The sequence below is a fragment of the Hippopotamus amphibius genome, chromosome 15 (assembly GCF_030028045.1).
Source record: "Hippopotamus amphibius kiboko isolate mHipAmp2 chromosome 15, mHipAmp2.hap2, whole genome shotgun sequence".
Taxonomy (NCBI): domain Eukaryota; kingdom Metazoa; phylum Chordata; class Mammalia; order Artiodactyla; family Hippopotamidae; genus Hippopotamus; species Hippopotamus amphibius.
This window is the reverse complement of record NC_080200.1, coordinates 15,788,590-15,807,607: the sequence shown is the minus strand read 5'-3', so window position 1 is coordinate 15,807,607 and position 19,018 is coordinate 15,788,590. Positions and strand designations below refer to the sequence as shown.

General features: G+C 55.3%; 1 protein-coding gene across 1 annotated transcript; it reads right to left on the bottom strand.

Moving 5' to 3' along the window:
• Nucleotides 1-5,280: 5,280 nt before the first annotated feature.
• PDE4C (phosphodiesterase 4C) lies at nt 5,281-13,228 on the bottom strand. Its single transcript, XM_057709607.1, has 14 exons — nt 13,001-13,228; nt 12,259-12,295; nt 12,098-12,171; nt 11,815-11,867; nt 11,427-11,539; nt 11,253-11,346; nt 10,553-10,716; nt 10,255-10,353; nt 9,659-9,823; nt 9,473-9,572; nt 8,686-8,840; nt 6,621-6,743; nt 6,190-6,372; nt 5,281-5,670 (listed from the first exon to the last, which is right to left on the bottom strand). Exons 1-14 carry the CDS (start codon nt 13,225-13,227, stop codon nt 5,281-5,283), a joined length of 1,977 nt encoding a protein of 658 aa, XP_057565590.1. The 5' UTR covers nt 13,228.
• Between the last annotated feature and the right edge of the window lie 5,790 nt (nt 13,229-19,018).

The window sequence follows — 19,018 nt, the reverse complement described above, 5'->3', positions numbered from 1 at the left end:
ATGGAGATGTGGCCCACGGTCGCACGCAGAGCCGGGAGGGGCGGGGCTCTCACTCAGAGTGACACGAAAATGGGGCGGAGCCCAACGAGCGCATCCAGTAGCTAGCAGAAGCGGTGCAGGAGGGGAGGAATCGCCTGCCGGCTCCGCCTCTCTTTATTGCCAGGGAGGCGGGGCTGCGCAGCGCCTTCTCATTGGCTTAAGCGCTCGAGCGACGGGCTAAGTAGCCAATCAAGGATTGCCGCCTCCTTCCTCCTGTCCAATGGCGGTTCCCGAGAGGTTGAGGGCCGAGAGGTTGAGGCTTTGGCTGAGCCTGGGTCTTCTGGGGGCGTTTCCCTTCCCTCGCCCCGGTGCACCCCAGGTCGGAGACTCAGGAGGTTCCCGTTCAGTCCAGGGTGCTATGACCTCTCGTTAAACGCTCCCTATTCCCAATTTCAGAAAAGAGAAACAGAGGTTCGAGAAGATGCTCCACGTCTCCTATTTATTGGGTTCAAAATAAGTACAAAAGAAGGAAAAGCGGAAATAAGGGTCAAGATAGACCCCGTCTAATTTCTGAGATGTAAGACCCCCAACGGGGGCCGGGCTAGCAGACGCTCCACCCTGTTTCTGAGATGGAGAAAGAAGAAATTGGGCTCAAGAGAGCCACCCTTCCCTACCAATTTCCAGAAAAAAGGAAGGGGCCAACAACGGACGTTCCGGGAAACCCTCTCCATCCTGCTCCCCATTTTCCAGAGAAAAATTCAAAGAAATGGCCGAAGTAGGGCAGAAAAAAGGCCTGTCCTCTAAACTCGCAAAGTCTGCGGTAAAAAAATACCTGGGAAACAGGGAGGATACGAGCGAGGTTCAAAGACCCCACAATAAAGACGCGGGGTGGGAGATGCTTTACTCCTCCCTGGTTCCTGAGTTAAAAAAGACAAGAACGGAGTGTCCTCCCTCCTCCATCCTGGCAAAATGAGACTCAGAGATGGAGACTTTGGGGTCCAAGATGATTTATCATCCCCTCCCCAATCTTCATGTGAAAAAGTCAGAATTGGGGGAGGGGCAGAAGAACGAGACCTTGGCCTCCATTCCAAGTCTCTACCCTCCGCCCCAACTCCTGTCGCCACACCAGGCAGGGGGCGTGTGGCCCCAGGAAAATTCTGACCTCCCTGATTCCTCCTCGGGAGGCGAGGGATGGGGCTCGTCCTGTTTATAAAAAGCTCACCAGCTGCAGAGGCGCCTAGAGACCAGAATAACTTAGCGCCTGTAGGCCGCCCCCCGCCCCCAGCGCCCCGGAAGTGCGGAGACGTCCCTCCTGTTCTCCTTGCAGTTGGGAAATCTATTTTTTTCTAAGGATAACATTTTTGTCCCTCCTCCTCACTCGGACTATAAAAGTATCACAAACCCACTGCGGAGAATTGGGAAAATTCAGAAAAACATAATAAATAAATATAAATCCACCTCCAGTCTCTCCCCATGGAGAGACCAGCAGTCGAGTCCCCGCTTTGGGGTGAGGGTGGGGGCCTCCAGGCTCGGCCCCAGTGGAGGGGAGGCCGTGTGAGGCCACTAGGCTCCCCGACCTCCCAAGTACATGTATGTAGGTGGAGCTCGGAAATACCCACTTATGTTTTACCCAGAGGGTAAAAGCCCACACCAATGTGTACCAGTTTCTGCACAAAGGACTTTGTATTTTAAAATAAAAATAATGGAAGGACTTTATTGTTAAGAATCAGGATAAGGCTCTGGAATTAGGGATGGCTGAATTGAAGGTGGAGGCTACAGACTTGAGGGGAGGTGTCATGCGTGGCACAGGCGACAGAGCTCAGTAGAAGGGCCCCAAACCCTCTCACATCCCATCCCACTGCATCCCCACTACCTCATCTTTCTCCTCTGGTGAGTCACTCCCCCTGAGGTTGCAGGTGCAACCTTGCCTCTGGGTCTTTGCACCTGCTGTGTCCTCTTCCTGAGGTGTTTCCCCAGCTGTCTCTGTGACTGGCTCTCTCACCCCCTTCAAGTCTCCAATCCACACCCACCTCCCTCCAAAAGTTCTGATTTCACCTTGTCACCTCCTATCATGGCACTATAGTTCTCCTTCCTGATACATCTCTGTTAGAAATGATGATGTTGACTTATTTATCCAATAGCCAACTGTGAGCTCTGAAAGGCAACAATCCGTGTCCCCAGCACCTACACCTTTGGACACAGTTAGATGCCCTGTGATGGTATGACATGGGTGAATGAATGAATGATTGGAAGGAGGGTGACTTTGGCCACTGAGCTTAGGGAAGACCTCTCTGAGGAAGTAACATTTGAGCAGGAATCCAAAGGAGGAGAAGGAGCTGGCTCCCACTAGGAGAAGTGGGGGAACCAGACAGCAGCAACAGCAAGTGCAAAGGCCCTGAGGCTGAAACTCACTAAACAAGCTCAAGGTATAACCCCTATCCAGTTCTGTGAGGAAGCAGAACCAGGCAACATTTTTTTTTCCCTCAACAGGGGGCAAACTGAGGCCCTGCAAGTCACCCTAGGAGTTCACAAGAGCTACAAGTTCTCAGGGGCCCTAAAGACCTTCTCCCATCCTCTTTGGGTCTAGAGTGGGCCACAAAGGCAAGGACTATGTCCCTCAGGAAGGACCCTAAACAGGAGAAAATGGAGGACCTGGAGAATGTGAGTGACTTCTTCCTCACCCCCTCTGTGGGCCTCAGTTTCTACATCTGTGACATGGAAAGGAGAAACAGCTCAGAACATGCTTTCCTCAAACAATACCTGTTGTTAAAATTCGGTGATCCTCACAAAGAACCCATTTTACCCATGAAATGACAAAGGCTCAGGGAGGTTAGGAGATTTGTTGAGGTTGTCAAAGTCCATCTCTGGGGGACTCTGAAGATCACAGTCTGGAGAGGGTGGTAGACACGACACAAAGAATCCCAGAGAGCTTCCACAGGTGCAAGCTTGGGGTGGGAGGAAGATGGTCAGGAAGGACTTCCTGGAGGAGGGGATACTGAGCTGAGACCCAAAGGGTGAGGATGAGGGAGAGAAGTATTCCAGGTAGGGGGCACAGCATGTGCAAAGGGCCTGAGGTGGGACTGTGCTTGGGGTGTTAAAAAGCTAGCGTGGGTAGTGTGCAGTCAGTAAGGGAAAGAGGAATACCTGTGACCCAAAATGAAGGGGAACATGTAAATGTTCCTATGAACAGGGAAATAAGGTGAAATGCTGAAGGCAAATCATCTGTGGGTGAGGTTACAGCAGAATTCCATTTTCATCTTTACATGTTTCCATTATTTTCAAATTCTCTACAGTGAACATGTATTACTTGCAAGTAAAGGGGGGAAGGATAAGAAAAATTATAAATAAAAATCTCATAAATCTCTGTCTTTTAAAAGTGTGGAAGGAAATAGACCAAGTTCGTGATCCAGATGCCCTTTAATTCTCTCTCTGTGGAATCTGATCATTAACTGTGATGAGAATGAATCATCAGTGGAATGGAATTATTAATGAAATTATTTAGGAATGAAGCCTGCTGTTCTTGAAGCCGGGGCAGCAGTGATGACTTGTGTCACGTATAAATCTTTAGAGACGCGGAGAGGGAAGCTAGGGGGTGGGCAGGGGATGGGAGCAGATACTGGGGCCTAGGGAAGTAGGAACTGAATCTGAGAGTTGGGCACAGAGCCGGCTCGCCTGCTCAGCTCCAGGCCCGCACCCTCAGGATGAACTCAACCCAGCCGGGTGAAGCTTCCGGCAAGGCGAGGAGGACCCCCTCCCCCCGCCAAATTCTCTCCTCCTCCCCTCCGCGCCTCCCGCCACCAGGGGGCGCCGCTGGCCAATGTCTGGCCCGGGTTGCAGGGCTTTCAGCTCTCAGATCCACAGGGCCTCTCGGCTCGGGCTTCCCCACCCTTGAAATGGGCACGATACTAATTATGGGTGACAGAATTTATTTAACTCCAGAGAATGCCCCATATTTTTAAGATATTTCAGCGAGGTCACAGACACCATCCTCCAACCAAAGTTTACCTGAGTACTAGGTTCAGGCCAGAGAGGGGAAACTGAGGCCAGGAAGGGGCTATGACTTGGAAGAAAGTGTCAGAGGCCTTCTTTTCCCTACAGGGAATCTGAGACAGCTTCAGAATCAGAAGATGGAAGGACTTCCCTGGTGGTGCAGTGGTTAAGAATCTGCCTGCCAATGCAGGGGACACTGGTTCAGTCCCTGGGCAGGGAAGATCCCACATGCCGCAGAGCAACTAAGCCTCTGTGCCACAATTACTGAGCCTGTGCTCTAGGGCCCACGTGCCACAGCTACTGAGCCAGCGTGCTGCAACTACTGAAGTCTACACGCCTAGAGCCCATGCTCTGCAACAAGAGAAGCCACCGCAATGAGAAGCCCACACACCACAATGAAGAGTAGCCCATGAGCTGCACAAGTAGAGAAAGCCCGCGTGCAGCCGCAAAGACCCAACACAGCCAAACAAACAAACAAACAAAAATCAGAAGATGGAGAGACCTTCTGTGGGGGACAATTCTGCACTTTTGTTGCTGTTCTAGAAGAAGGAGAAAGTATCAGGGAGCCAGCAGGGGGTCCTGGGGCCAGGGAGAACCAGGATCCTTAGATCTGAAGACAGAAACTACAGCAACTTAAAGCAACAGCCAAACAGCCAGTGCCTAAGCAATGAAGGCTAAGTCAGTCTTCAGAGACAGTTTCTGACACACAGCCCTCTCTTTTTTGGCCCCTACCACCCCCCCACCCCCCCGCCAGGGCTTCAGAGCCAGAATTGGGTCCGGATGAAGCTCTGGTGCTGAGAATTCCCCCATTCAAGTTCTTATTCTCTTGCAATGAGCTGCCGGGCAGATGAAGGGGAGGCATCTAGGGGAGAGGGCATCTGCTTGAGGCTGACTCCCTACCTCCTTGCGCAGGGCTACCCCAGAGGCACATAACAGGCAGAGGCCTGGCACATAGTAGGTGCCCAGCAAATATCTGATAAAGAATGAAAACATAAAGTGATGGGCATGGCTCATGCGACCACTGGAGAAGATAAACCAGGGGCCTGGCAGACACCCCCTTTCTACACCAGGGGTGGAAGTCCAGGAGGGATAACTCAAGGGCACTGGAAGAGGATGCCCCCAGCCCAGCTCCTTGGAGAGCTCTCTCAGCCAAGCCTGGGGTCAGAGTGGACCCCAGCCAGGTGCCTCCATTTCAACCCTGAGACCTGCCTGCAGCTAAAAGCCTACTTGTCTCCCTCAGTGGGTAGGGAAGGCAAAGCAGGGGCCGCTTGGGACCTCTTCCTGGAAAGTCCACCCACCCACTATGAGCCATTAGGTGCCCAAAGGCTCAGCCATCACATTGCCCTCATGGTCCACGCAGGGCTTGCCCACGGTCCTCTTGTCGTCCAGGTGTAGGGCCCCAGGGTCTGGGCTGGCCTCAGGTGGCAGGAGCTCAGTGTCAGGTGACTCCAAGGCCTCTCCATCCAATGCTCTCGCCCCTTCTTCCTCCTCTTCTTCTGTCTCCTCCAGAGTCAGCTGAAACTGGAATCTGTCAGGGCCACCCTGCTTGGGGCTAGCGGGGTCCACAGGGCTGCGGGGGATCTTGCTCTGGTACCACTCGCGGTTGTCCTCCAGAGTATCCAGCAAGTCCTGTGCATCTGGGTGTACCAGGTCAGCCCATGTCTCCCACAGTGGGTGGGCAATGTAGTCAATGAAACCCACCTGTGGGGTGATACAGAGTTAGGGGGCAGAGGTTGTTGGGTAGTGAGTTATCGTGGACCCTAGACCCATTCTGGCCTCCAGGCCTTTACCCAGGTTGTTTCCTCTGCCTGGAATGCCATTTCCCAACTCCTACTCATCCTTCAGAACCCTCTTCAAATAACCCCCCCTCTTAGAAGACTTCCCTGCCTCTTTTGGGCTCCCCCAACCTCAAAGTCTTTCCCTCCACCTCAGTCCTGACTCCTCAGGGCTGATGAGTATGTCCCCTAGACTGGGAGCCCCTCTAGGATCTCCCATGTCAGCTAAAACAGACATTTCCAAACTCCACAAGTGAGTGAAGATCTCTCTTCTGGCATCCCAGAGGGAACACATCCCAGGCCTGACTCTGCGCAGCCCAGTGCAGACCCTTAGGCCACATCCCCTTATTTGCCAGCTAGGGGTCAAGCTAGACTCATGGGGTAGCTCAACCACTCCTTTCCCTCCCTCCTCCCCAGTGCCCACCAGCTCGACTCTTTCTCAGACCTGGGACTTCTCCACCGAGGCTGTGTGCTTGTCACACATGGGGCTGATGTCCAGGCCTGATTCACGCTCACGGTCACCCTGCTGGAAGAACTCGGCCATGATGCGGTCTGTCCACTGGCGGTAGAGCAGCAGCGGCTTGGTGGGGTTGCTGAGGTCAGCACAGTGCACGAGACTCTGCAAGACCTGGTGAGACCAAGGCTCGGGAGGTCTCAGGCCAGGCCACCCTCAGGCCTGGTACCCGCCCCCCAGAGGCTGGTGCCATGGACACACCCATCTTACAGGTGGGGAAACTGAGGCCAGGGAGGGGAAGGGATGGCTAAGGCACAGGCACGCGACTAGAGGTGCCTCCGTTTCTTCAACTTGAGCATGTAGTCGGCACGTCATAAATGCAGCTAAATGAGAGCTGTGGAAACCAAAGCCCAGCCACACACCTGGATGCGGTCAGAGTAGTTGTCTAGCAGCAAGACTCCAAGGCTAGTCACCTTCTTGGTCTCCACCATGGTCTTGAGGTCAGCCAGGAGGTGCATGTGTTTCGACATGTCTGTGGCGAGCACCTGGGGGCAGGTGAGGGAGGATGACAGGTATGAGGATAGCACCTGCCCCACCCCACTCCCCACTTCCCAGATGCCACACCCACTTGGATCCTCAGCCCTCTAAGCCTGTCAAAGGGGGGCATGTAACGAGATTCACTGCAAACCCAGCTCACAAGAGAGGCTGAGTCATGAGTCCCTTCCCCAAGGTTGCTGGGCTTGTGGGGTGCATCCCACATGTGGGATAGGGCATAGGCGAGGGAGATTAGACCTGGGGGTTGATGTGAGATGTGCCTGAGGGCAGCAGAGAAGCCCAGCAAATGACTTGGCCAGTGCAAAGGCCCTGAGGTCACATATGCTGAGGAACATAGAGAGAGTTGTGGCTGGAACAAATGAGTGCAGGAGCGACAGAGGAGCAAGTGAGGGTGACAAGAGTGGGGAGGGCCTCAGGGAGGAGTGGGGTATTTATCCAGAGAGCTGTGGGAGCCACAGGCGGACTCAGTGCTTCCCAAACCTTCCTGTGGCTGCTGCGTGGCTGGGAGGGCTGTTTTCAGCCAATGGAAGGGAAGTTCAGCCCTGAGCACAGCTACTTCAAAGTCACTTAGCTGGACGCATGCAGACCCAGCCCAGGAAGGATCCATAGGCTTCTTTGGGAATCAAAAGTCTCAAAGCTTCTCCCCAGGGGACTTCCCTGGTGGTCCAGCAAGTAAGAATCCGTGCTCCCAATGCAGAGGGCCCGAGTTCGACCCCTGGTCAGGGAACTAGATCCCACACGCTGCAACTAAGAGCCCACATGCCGCAACGAAGATCCCACGTGCCTCAAACAAGACCCGGCACAGCCAAATAAAAATAAATAAATAAATATTTTTAAAAGACCTTCTCCCCAAACCTCCCATCTGGCCCAAGTGATGCTTCCATTGGGGGTGCCCACCACCCAAAGCCCCCACTCTGCCTCACCAAACTTTCAGTGCCTCTTCACTTGGAGGCTTGGTTTCCTCTGAGCCCTCCCCACATGCTGTTCCCTCTGCTGGAAAGACTCCTCCCCACCCCACGGTCCTGTGCACTCTGCAGGCCCTGGCTTCAGTGTTCCCTCCTAGGGAAGCTCTCCTCAACCTTGAGCATCTCCCCATCACAGCTCTGTCTACAGGTCCCCCATCATGGCTCTGCCTTGGGTTCCCCGTCACAGCTCCCACCTATGTGTCCATCTCGCCCCCAGACTGTGAGTTTCATAAAGGCCAGAATTCTAATGGTCATTGGCACAGGACAAGCACACAATAGATGCTCAATAAATGCTTGTTAAATAAATGAATTGATGCCTAAGACCCCAAAACGTGCTTGTGTCTCCCAACTTGAAAAATATCAAATGCAGGACTTCCCTGGTGGTGCAATGGTTAATCCGCCTGCCAATGCAGGGGATACGGGTTCGATCCCTGGGTGGGGAAGATCCCATATGCTAGGGAGCAACTAAGCCAGTGCACCACAACTACCGAGCCTATGCTCCAGAGCCCGAGAGCCACAACTACTGAGCCCACACACCGCAACTAGTGAAGCCCGTGTGCCTAGAGCCCGTGCTCTGCAACAAAAGAAACCATGGCAATGAGAAGCCTGTGCACGGCAATGAAGAGTAGCTCCCACTTGCCGCAACTAGAGAAAGCCTGCATGTAGCAACGAAGACCCAACACAGCCAAAAATTTAAAAAAATGAAATGAAAAATTAAAAAAAAAATCAAATGCACAGACTTAAGGTCATAAAAAGTTACTTCTGGACCCCAGAAAGTTTCCACATCATTTGCAAGACCTGATTAGACTGACCAAGGGCCCAGTCACACCCCCACCCAAGGCTTGGACAATCATTGCTCCATTTTACAGACCAGGAAGCTTGGACTCAGAATGGGGACATACTCTGGTCCAACTTAACCCCCAGCCATACCAAGATCGTCCCACCCCATCCATCGCTGTGGTCTCACCATGTCAATGACCATCCTGCGCAGACTCAGCCGCTGCTTGGTGTTGAGGTTCTGGAAGATGTCACAGTTCTCTGCCTGCAGCAGCTTGAAGCCCACAGCCAGGTGGTGGTTCTCCAGCACAGAGGCATCATTGTACATAAGTGCAAGTTCTGAGTCTATGGGGGAGGTGAAGCATCTCAAGACCTGCCCGCCCAACCCATTCCTCCCAAAGGCCAGTTTTGTAAATTCTTGGCAAACTCCTGCTCATGCATTGAAGCCCCAACTCTAATGCCCCCCCACTCCAGGAAGCCTTCTAGGACCCTATTTCTCCCATGGCCCTGCCCTGGCTCTGCAGGGCTGAGGGCATATGTGTTCAGCTCTACCTCCTCGAGACTGGTGACTCCTTGGGGACTTGGCATGCAGGAGACAGTGCTGAGTGCTGGTTGAATGAATTATCAAGTCTTTGTCTTATTAGACCCTGGGATCCTCAAGTGAGAGGGCTCCACTCTTATCTCCAGCTCTCCAGGGATGTAGGTAACAGGTACCCAATAATTGCTTGTTGACTGAGTTTTTCTGACACCACAAAGGATCCTAAACTTTTAAATCTCAGTGGGCCCAGATGAGCTCTGTCACATTTATTTTTCTCTCATTTATTGGGTGTCTACTGTATATGTGGGCCTGCTCCGAGCATCTAAGGGAGGGAAGGTTGTGGCCATCATTTCACAAACAGGGAGACTCAGAGCAGGGATGTGACCACCTAACATCACTTGATTGGCAGGTGGTGGCAGGGTCCGGCCCCCTAACTCACTGGTGTTAATGAGAAACTGATTGGAGACCCCAGGATGATCCACATCATGGATGGCGCTCGCAAAGATGGCAGCCAGGACTTCCAGGTCTGTGAACACGGCCTGAGTGGGCAGGGAGCATAAGAGGTGAGGGGCAGGCTCTCTGTGCCCTGTACCCACCAGGGCCGCCTACAGCCATAGGGCCCTACCTCGAGTGCGGGCGTGGCCAGCAGCATGTGTGTGGACTGGGCCACGTCAGCGGCATGTAGGCTGTTGTGATAGGCCACATCGTTGTGGTAGTGACCCTCCAATGTCAGTAGGTAGGTGGCAAGCGTGTCTGCTGGGATCTGAAATGTCTTGAGCAGGTCCCGTTCCTGGTCCATCACAGACCCCCAGTCAGGGCCTCGGCCTCTGGGTGGCAGCACACACTATTCCTATGCCTTCTCTCCTTCTGAATCCCTATCCATCTCTCAAGTGCCCCCTCTTCCAGGATGCCCTCCCTGCTCTCCTTCTGAACTCTCTTGGTCTCTGTCCTTCCCCTCTGGCTCATCTCTGACCCCATAATTGTTCCCTGCAGACTGGGTCTCTTCAGGCCTGGCCCAAGGCTGAGGCTTGAGGCTTGTTGACAATCAGCAATGAACTTTTAAACCTAACGAACTCCTATGCATCCTTCAATGCCCCTGCTCAAATAACCCGATTCAAGGATGTTAGGGAGGATTTGAAGAATATGTGTCCCCTGAGGTCCTGAGATAGGAAGGAGTGAAGGAAACACAAGGGTATTAGAAGCCAAGAGCAAGGGAGGTACCTGAAAGATGCTGAATATGATAGCTGTAAGGGGCCGGTTCCCACTTAGCTCCGCCACCTTGAACACATCAAGCCCCCACTTGTTGGTGTCTTCCAGCTCCTAAAATGTGAAGGACTGGAGCTTAACTCCAGCCCAATTCGCCCAGACACTGGAGCTTTGACCCTCATCCCCAGGCCTCAGGTTCTATATTAAGCCCCACCTGCTCAGTATATAGGTGGGCAAACTGAGGCCCAAAATAGGGTATCCACACAGACTCAGGATTCAAACCGGGGTCTCAGCATTCCCATTGTAAACCCACCTTGGCCAGTTGTCCCTCCTGATCAGTCTGGACCCCAAAGCGTGGGACAGTGGCTGCAGAAAGGCTGGTACTCTGGGGGAGTCCACGCAGGCCGCTGATCTGGGACATGGGCCTCGGGGCCTCTGTAGGGGTCACCCTGGGCAACTCCACCTCAGTCTGCTGGTCTGTGGGTGGGGCAGGGTAGGGCTCAGAGAAGTCAATTCACCTGCTAGGGTTGGCCTATTTGGCCTCAGGTACTAGGCCTTGCCAAGCCTTGAGATCAACCTATTTCCTTTTTACCTAGACCAAAATAATCTCAGAGGAAAGTCCTCTCTGGCCTGTAGCTACCCTTCTCCTCTGTTCAAGGCTGATCTCAGTGACCTCTTCTGCTGGACATGGCCCCTGGGCACCTGGAGCTTAGTATTTTTCCCAAAACACTCAAACATCCTTTCCATCTCCCAAGCTGGAGACCCAGCTGTGTGGTTCCTTCTAGCTCCTCCTTGGCAAACTTCTACTTATGCTTCAAAACCCTAACTTTAATGTGCCCCTCCTCCTGGAAGATCCTCCTGTTCCTCCCTCTGGTCCAGCCCTGCCCCAGGGGGCTGGGGGTGTCCGTGTCTGGTTCTATCTTCCTCAGTTGAGGTCTAAGTAGAAGTCTTTCTTTCTCTTCCCTCTTCCTATCTCTATAATGTGGCCTAGGCAGTGACCCACCATAGCTCACCCAGGAAGGTTTGGGATATGTACTCAGACACTTGGTTCCCAGAGCGGCTGGTTTCAGACAGGTGAATCAACTCCCGGTTCAGCATCCGCTTGAACTGCAGGGGAAGGTGAGGACAGTGATGATGGGGGCACTGTGGACGGAATCAACTGATCTCAGCTATCTGGCCCTACTCACCTTGTTGGAGGCCATCTCCCCCACCGAGTGCCGCGTCTGCAGTGTCTCCAGTTGATCCAAACACCAATCCAGCTCGTCCAGTGTCTCCAAAGCCAGCTTCTGCCCAGTGTCCTCTGGAGGCCAAGCTGGTCAGGGGTCTGCCCCACCCGCACGCGGGAACCCTGCATCCCTCCTGCTCCCATCTCTGCAGTTGGACCCCGGATCCCTTCCCAATGAGAATGCGTCCACTCAAGACCCCGGATCTCTCCATCCCCAGCGGTGTTTGGGAGGTGAGGCGGTGGTTTACAATTAGCACAGCCTAAGGATTCATGGGCTGGGGAGGTCACCATAGAGAGGAAGTTCACAGCTGTCCCACAGTGGAAGGAAGGGGTAGGAGCAAGCGCATTACCTGTTGGCGGAGGGGGCTGACTGCCAGATGGGGCGTTCCCGACGCATGCCTGCCTGCAGTACAGTGTGCTCAGGAGTGGCCTGCCCCATCCACAGGGCCCCGCCCTGAAGACCTCCAGGCCCCGCCCTCTCCTCCCCTTCCCTCCTCCCCGAATTGCCAGCTGCGCCCTTTCCGCCGGTGCCCCGCCTCTGCTTTTCCCACCTTGTCTTCTGATCCCGCCCCTCTCCGCCAGGCCCTGCCCTTTTCTCCACCAGGCCCCGCCCCCGCCCCGCCCCCTGCGTACTTGGCTGCCCCGCGGCCTTGCGGGTGCGCAAGGGCCGCAACGTTGCTCCGGACCGTCCGCAGACTGGCCAGGACCTGCCGGGAGCGGGGTGGTCAGCGTTGGAAAGGAAGGGTCGGCTCTGCCTGTTCGGCACACGGGAGAAGGAAGAGGTGGGCACCCACCTGAGCAAAAGGTGTCACAATCAGGTCTTCTCCGTGTCTGCAGGGAGACCAGATACAGAAGGATGGTCAAGAGGAGACCTCCCACACGTTCCCACCTCCCAGGTTTTGTTTGTTTTTTTTTGGGGGGGGGTTGTTTGTTTGTTTCCTTTTTGCGCGGCATGGGGGATCTTAATTCCTCAATCAGGGATGGAACCTGTGCCTGCCTCCTGCAGTGGAAGCCCGGAGTCTTAACCGCTGCACTGCCAGGCAAGTCCCCCATCTTCCAGCCTTTACCCACACTGCCCTCAACTGAGCGCTTCCTCTCCTTCTGACTCCCTCCTTTGGGTGTCTTCCTAGTAGTTCCTGGACTCCCCTCACCTGACTCTTCTCTGAAGGCCGCCACAGCCCCTCTCACTTTATCCCCATCTCACAAATGGAGAATCTGAGTCCCAGGGGCAACAGGAGTCTTAGTAGAGGCTGGAAATTATGGCTACCAGAAAACTCAAATCAAAGTGGTTTTTTTCAGTTGCTGTTAATTGGCCTTAATGTTACTGGATTGCCACTCAACCCCAGCCTAAAGTCAAACACAGAGGATCACCGCATATCATTCCCAGCATGGTCCGACTGAATAAGTAAATAGGCAAACTCCTACATAAACTTCAAAGCCCAACTCAAATGGTCATTTGAAGGAGGTGTGCTGAATGGAGGACTAAAGGAAGGAAGAAGGTAGAAAGAGGTATTATGCCCCCAGTCTCAGACTCACTGGTCGCTAGCCACCGAGGAGTTCCGGGACATGGTCTTGGACGAGAGTTCATAGTCACTGTCTGAGCGGTACAGGAAGGACTCCCGCCTCTGGCTGTGCTGAGCAGGGGCTTGGACGACCCGGCCAAGACCAGACCCAGCCTGAGGGTCCAGGGCGCTTCTTCCACACGAAAGCCCATTTTCCAGGTCCAAGCTGAAGGCAAAGGAGGCATAGTCAGAGCCAAACATCCTGGCATATGGATGTCGGGTCATGGCCTATATCAGTTTTGTCACATCCTCCCTGGGGCCACTCGATGGGCTGGGCAGGAGTAGCCTGCAGCCTGTCCATCTGTCCCACAGTCACACCTCCAGTCAGAGACAGCGAGCCGCTCACACCTCCATGTCCACCTCTGTACCCCAGAGCCTTTTTTACTGAGACTAATCTGGACTCCAGGACGTGAGTTTCAGGTCTGTCTCCAAGTGGCTGTGGGCAGGTCTCAACTTTTCTGTGGACTTCAACCACTCTGTTTCTAATATGGGTATGGCAGACTTCATCCCTAGGGTGCTTTTAGGGAGTTACAACCGAGGACATGAGGAGGGCAACAGGGTGCCCGTATTACTAAGGAGTAAACTGAGGTCCAGGTCGCGGGGTAAGCTCATGGGGACTGCAAACCACTTCCTGGGCTTTCCTCTCTGGAGAGGACCTGGGTTCTGCCTAGATCGGCACACTCTAAGGCTCCCCACGGCCAGGAGAGGCCCCGCCCCCAGCCAGCTTTGGCTACTCCCTGGACCACCTGTCCCCTCCCCCAGCTGCAGACCCCCACCCTCAGCCCATATGGCCCCGCCCCAATCTCATCAACCGCGCCTCCACCTCGCCCGGCCCTATCATTAGCTCCCCAATTCCTCTGCTTTATTTTAGGCCTGAACTCTCTGCCTGTTCTCTTCCACCTCCGGACCTTTGCACAGGATGTGCCCTCTGCCCAGAGCACCGTCCTCCCCCTGTTTCAGGCAATCCCCAATGCCCCCTCCCATTTCTCAGCTCTGTCTCTCCCTCCAGCCACACCCTGACGGAGTAAGGGGAATCTACGCCTCTCCCGCTTGGAGTCAGAGGTCAGAGAAAGAGTGGCAGGCGGCGTGGGGCTAGAACAGAATTGCGGGAGGGTGAGTTAGCAACCAGGGAGAGAGGCTGCAAGTGGGTCACGGGCTTTTGAGAAGGGAGCAGGCAGGAAAGACGGAGATAGGAAGACCCCGGGGGCCTCCCCAAGACACGGGACTCCTGGCCAAGGGCCAGCGTCCACCTGTTCCCCCGCCAGGTCACCCCGTCCGAGTCCACGGGCTAGGATCGGCGCCCGCCAGAAGACTCCCAGCAGGGAATTCGGCTCAGACCGGGGTGGAGATAGGGAATTCGGCAGGATTTTGGCCGGTTCATCTGGATCCGGTCCGGCTCGGTCAAGTACGACCAGATTTGACCAAATTAGGTCTGATCATACAGGATGGAGCCTCTTCCAGCTGAGTTCGGACGGGTGAATTCGGTAGAATTAGGCTCATCCGACCGCACTCGGGGAGGTTCGGATGAGTTCGGGTGTGTTCGGCTATGTCCGGCCCGCGCTAGGTTTTGGAGCAAGTCCGGGTGGCTCTCGGGCCAGGTCGGGCAATTTCGGCTTCGTCTGGCCTCGCTCGGGTGTACTGCTCTGTCCGATGGCTCTCGGTCTGTCCGGATTCGGGGGCTCCTGGAGAAACCGCTAAGTCCAGTGCTTCTGAGTTCCCTCTTCGTGACGTCACTCGGAGGGGCGGGGCTTCTTGGTGCTTCCCCGGCCTCGGAGTGGGCGGGGTGAGTGGCGGAGAGACGTTCTTGGGGGCGGGCTCGTGCCGATGGATACCCTAAACCTGTGCTCAGAGGGGGAGACCTGGGAGTGGCTATCACCTACCACTCCCTCCCCTCGCCCCAGGGGCTCTGGGAGAAAGCGCACTTACGGATAAATAGGGAAACTGAGGCCGGGAGAGGCCACAGGGTTCTGGGTTCGAATCCATGCAGCGAGATCAGAGCGTTAAGGGCTGAGCCGGAATTTTCTCGCTGCAGGGGAAGCTGTTTTTCTTTCTGCTCTAAACTTAGCTGAGAGCGACGGGGTCAGGCCGTAGCTCCATGACGCGGGCGGCCGGGAGGAGGTCGCACGTATTGTGGGAACGGCGCGTCTGTCCATCGGTTAGACAGGTAAACTGAGGCACGGGGGCCTCGAAGAGACCCGCCCTCCTCCAGCCTCACGCCCTTGACGTCCTCGACGCCCCTGGGCTCGCTCCGGAGCCCTCTGCGGGAACCCCTCTTCCCAGGCATTTGGTGCCCTGGGGGGGCACTCTCCGGACCAGGGACCCCAGCCTCGGCCTGAAATGGCACCATCAGGGGCCACGGTTACGACGTCCCCCCCCCCACCAGCTGTCACTGGCCGTGTGACCTTAGAGGAGGGACCCATAGTCTCTGAGCCGCGAGGTGCCGAATTACCAAATGGGTGCGAAAGCGGCAAGAACCCAGCGCAGGGTACGAGACCCAGTCGGCGCCCACCAGCCCCTCCTCCAACCCCAGCCTCTGCCCCGCGACCCACGATGTTACAGCCGCTTCCTGAAGGGCCGGAATTCAAGCTCAAAGCGGTGGAACGAGTCCTTGGAGGACGCAACCTAGTGGGGCTGCGCAGAGGCGGCGCTCAGGGCGGGTCAGCTCTCAGCCCGGGACACGCAACAAGCCCTCTTACACCGCGGACACCCTGCCTCAAAAGTCTCCATCAAATCACGTCTTCCTCCGCGGACACCGAGGGCTTAGTGTGAAGCCACCAGGCCATCTCGTTGGTGGCACCAGGACGGATGGCGGGGGCAGACCAAGAGGAGGAGTGATCCTCTTCCCTCCACCGCCAGGACTCTCAGCCCGCCTGCCCCGGGTTGGCGAGGGTCAGAAGGAGACGTGAGCCTCAGCCCGTCCTGCTCCAAGCCACACAGCTGGAAAGGGACAGACGGCGGGTCCCCTGGGCATGTATCCAGGCGGCGGATGGATGGAAACAGAGATGGAGAGAGACAGTCATCAACTAAAAGAGACAGATAGAGCAGGGGAGAGACAGACGTAGAAAGGGGAAAAAGGCAGAGCCTTTATGCCCTGACCCCCAACCTGGCCCCATCTGTCCTTGACTCTGCCCTTCCCACCTCCAACCCAGTGCTTCCGATGACCCCTGCGAGGCCCACTGTCTCGCCTCACCACAGCGGATGGGCCACGGTGAAGCGCCGCTGCAGGCGGATGCTCTGGTTCACCAGGAGCTTCCTGAAGAGCCCGGGGGAGCCGCGCGGGGAGCCACGGGGGGAGCTGGGCCCAGAGGCCGCGGCGGAAGCAGGGGTGCCCTGCATCGCCAAGACCGCGTGGAGGCTGAACGGAGTACGGGCTGCGCGGGACCTTTTCTGGACAACCACGGGGGGGCGGGGCCCGGCGGGGGAGAGGGCAGGAGGTGCACCCGCCCCGCCTTCGCTGCAGGACCGCTCAGGGATTTCCCCCCCCCCACAGGACAAATGGGGAAACTGAGGCACTGAGCTAGCCGGAACTCTCTGCTTCCCCTCTTTGGGGCAGCCCAGAAACCGCATCTCACACCACTTCCCTCTGCCAGCATGTCCCTCACAAGTGCAGCTTGCTTGGCTGACAACTCGGCTGAAAAGAGAGATACGGAAGTCAGAAAAGGAAGTGCTCTCCATTATCAGGGAGTCGCCAAGACACAGAGTTTGCCGAGGAGAGGCTGCCCAGACCCCACACAGTGCTTGCAATCCCTCTCCAGCCATTTTCCAGATGGAGAAACTGAGGCCTGAGCCACCAAGGGGCGGCTCAGAAACTACAAACCCTTGATCCTTGGTCAGGTGGGGAAACTGAGGCTTGGAGAAAGGTGGTAACAGACGCAAGTCTTCACTGCAAGGCAGCTCCCCCTCTTCCTGTCCCCCTCCGCAAGTTCCTATGTGACTTCCACCTGCTCTGACATTCCCCAGACCTTGTCTCTGGATCCTTTCCCCTCTCCTGCTGTCTCTACTGGACAAACATCCGCACTTTTCCTGCCAGGCCTTCCGTCCTGTGAAGCTTCAGCTGCCACCGCCCACCCCAGGAAGGACCCCTGGAAAGGGAAGCCTTGCCCCTGATGTCAGGGGGGCGGTTCAGGGGTCTGTACCAGCTGGCCTCCCCTCAGAATGCTGGAGTTGGGTGGTCTTGCCTTATTCTTCAGAAAAGAAAACCAAGTCTTGGAAAATGTCACACTTGGAGGCAAAACCCAGAACATCCACCTCTCAGGCAGAGCAACCAAAGCCCAGAGAGGCTGGGCCTCCCAGCAGAGGCCACACAGAAGCTCTGGGCCCAACTGTGTCCTGCTGTGGGATAACCTGGGCCTTGCCTAGACAAAATGGGGTTTTGGGGTCTCCAGACAAATGCCATCCAGGTTTTTGACAATCCTGGGGGGATGTGAGATACTATTTTGGAAGATCAGGGCTTTGCTGGGGAGACCCTGACCCTCCCCTGACATCTTAGTCGTACTGTGGTCCCCATTGTATAGATGAGAAAATGGAGACTCACAGAGGGGTCACACTGGGGCCCAGGAGAACAGAGAGTCTCAAGGGTCTGGCCGGGAACCCCCTACTGTCCCCGTAGCCCTGCAACCGGACACCCAGTGGGAATCAGACTCTCTGTCCCCAAGACAAAAATACCATCTGTAGCTGCTGTGGCCGGACCTATTTATAGCTGGTCCCCAGGGGATAGAAGCCGCCAGGATCAGCCTAGTGGAGAGACTGGGGCTGGGTCCAAGGAGCCTTGACACCACTCCAGCCCCATGGGAGAGACTCATAATGCTCTCATGTCCCCAATGAGGAGCTGAGGCACAGAGAGATTCAGTCCTTCTCCTGAATTCACAAACATAAAATGGAAGGTTATGAGTAAACACACGGGTATGAACTGAGCACTTCTTGCTCTCTTGAAGCTGAGCTAAGGGCATGTAAAAGTCATTTGATTTTCGGAGCAACTTTATAAAGTGGGGACTATTAGTCCCATTTTGCAGATGGGGAAACTGAGGCACAGATCGGTGTGCTCGTTGCCTGAGGTCATTCAAGCCTAGGCTGGCAGGCTCCCAGCCTCTCCCACTTAACGCTTAACTGGCTCCATCCCCTCTGCCGTCCCAGATGCTACTCTGACATTAATGCTTTATCGATAGTTTTAATGTTGATGTTTCATTAATAGATTCAACTTTAAATATTTTATAACCAGTTTTAACAGTAATGTGTTATTAATAACTTTTTGGATGGAGAAACTGAGCCACAGAGCCAAGACTCAGCATTCAAAGCCTGGCCTGCCTGACCCTGGGAGACCCCCAGCTTCGCCCAGGAAGGGGCAAAGGGCAGAGGAGGGGCTGATGTGACTTTGTCTCACCCTAACTTTGTCCCTGCATGCTGTGTGACCTGAGGAGGTGCCCGGCAGTCTCTAGCTCCCTTAACACATCAGTGTCTCCCCATTTCCTCTATTTGAGCCTCTTCCCTGGGCAAGCACTTGTCTTCTCTGCCACCAGGTGGCCCCCGCGAGAGAAGAGGTGGGCGCTGTTACACCCATTTTACGGACAAGTATACCGGGGTCTGGAGAGGAAAGATGCCTTGTCCAAGTCCCCCCGAAAAATCTAGATAGAGAGAGGAGAGTGGAGGCTGAGTCATATGTGCAGATGCTCACACGGGTCAGAGCTCACCCTTCTGTGCTCCAGATCCTCCCGTGGCTCCCCATTGCCCTCACTTCTGAATCCACACCTCCTTAGAATCCTGTGTGGCCCGACTCCTGCCTGCCTCCCCAGCCCCCTCCTCTAGGCTCACTCTGCCCCAGTCTCATCATCCCCTCCTCCTTGCTGTTTTGTGAGGCATCCAGGCTCATTCCTATCTCATGCCCTTGCCTGAAGGCTCTTCCCCTGCTAACTTTTTTGTCTTTCAGGTCACAGTTGAAGCCTCACCCCCTGCAGGAAGCCCTCCCTGACCAGCCAAGTAAATAAATATTCTCAGA